The sequence below is a fragment of the Chlorella variabilis genome (genome assembly GCF_000147415.1).
Source record: "Chlorella variabilis unplaced genomic scaffold CHLNCscaffold_25, whole genome shotgun sequence".
NCBI lineage: Eukaryota > Viridiplantae > Chlorophyta > Trebouxiophyceae > Chlorellales > Chlorellaceae > Chlorella > Chlorella variabilis.
In genome coordinates, this window is record NW_005435063.1 from 528282 (window position 1) to 528888 (window position 607).

The 607-nt window shown below is 69.5% G+C and overlaps 1 protein-coding gene across 1 annotated transcript in view; it reads right to left on the reverse strand.

The window, feature by feature from the left end:
• Positions 1–607, reverse strand: part of CHLNCDRAFT_139592 (hypothetical protein) — a gene marked incomplete at both ends in the record, with an annotated part of 3794 nt that overhangs the window by 2517 nt on the left and 670 nt on the right. The window contains 2 exons of the mRNA XM_005844061.1: positions 47–174; positions 397–544. Coding sequence (XP_005844123.1) covers positions 47–174; positions 397–544 — 276 coding nt within the window. The remainder of the gene's footprint in view (positions 1–46; positions 175–396; positions 545–607) is intronic.

Consider the following 607-nt stretch of genomic DNA (forward strand, 5'->3'; position numbering starts at 1 on the left):
TGGCGCCCGACTCGGCGGGAGGCATGAGGAAAGGCTTGATGAACACAAAGTCTGTTTCGATCATGTACAGCCAGGGCGCGCGGATGAGGCCCGGGTCTGCGCGCGCCGCGTCCAAAAACTGGCGGATGGCGTTGGGGCGGTCGGCCACCGGGTAGTCGCACCAGGCGTCGCACTCTGGGTGTGGGAGAGTGGGGGGGTGGGGGGGTGGGGGGGGGGCATGCGTATGCCTGTGGGTGTGGGTGGGTGAAGGCGGAGGCGGCCGGCGGGTGCTTGGGGCAGCGGCAGCGGAGCGATGGGTGCCCGCTTGGCGCCCACCCCTGCGGCATAACATCCCCAGCCACCAGCCACCCAGCTGCCGCTGCCGCTGCCGCCGCCGCCGCCGCCGCCCCCCCCCACCTGGGTGCAGCGGCTTGGCCAGGAAGGTGGGCACCCGCGGCGACAGCGCGTCCTGCGTGGTGCGGTGCAAGATGCGGGTGAAGGCCACCATCTTGTCCCCCCCCGGCATCTTCTGCACCAGCTTGTAGGTGCCAAACATGATGAGGTTCTGCGGGGCAGGAGGTGTGTGTGTGTGTGTGTGTCTGTGTGTGTGGAGGGGGGTGGTCAGAAC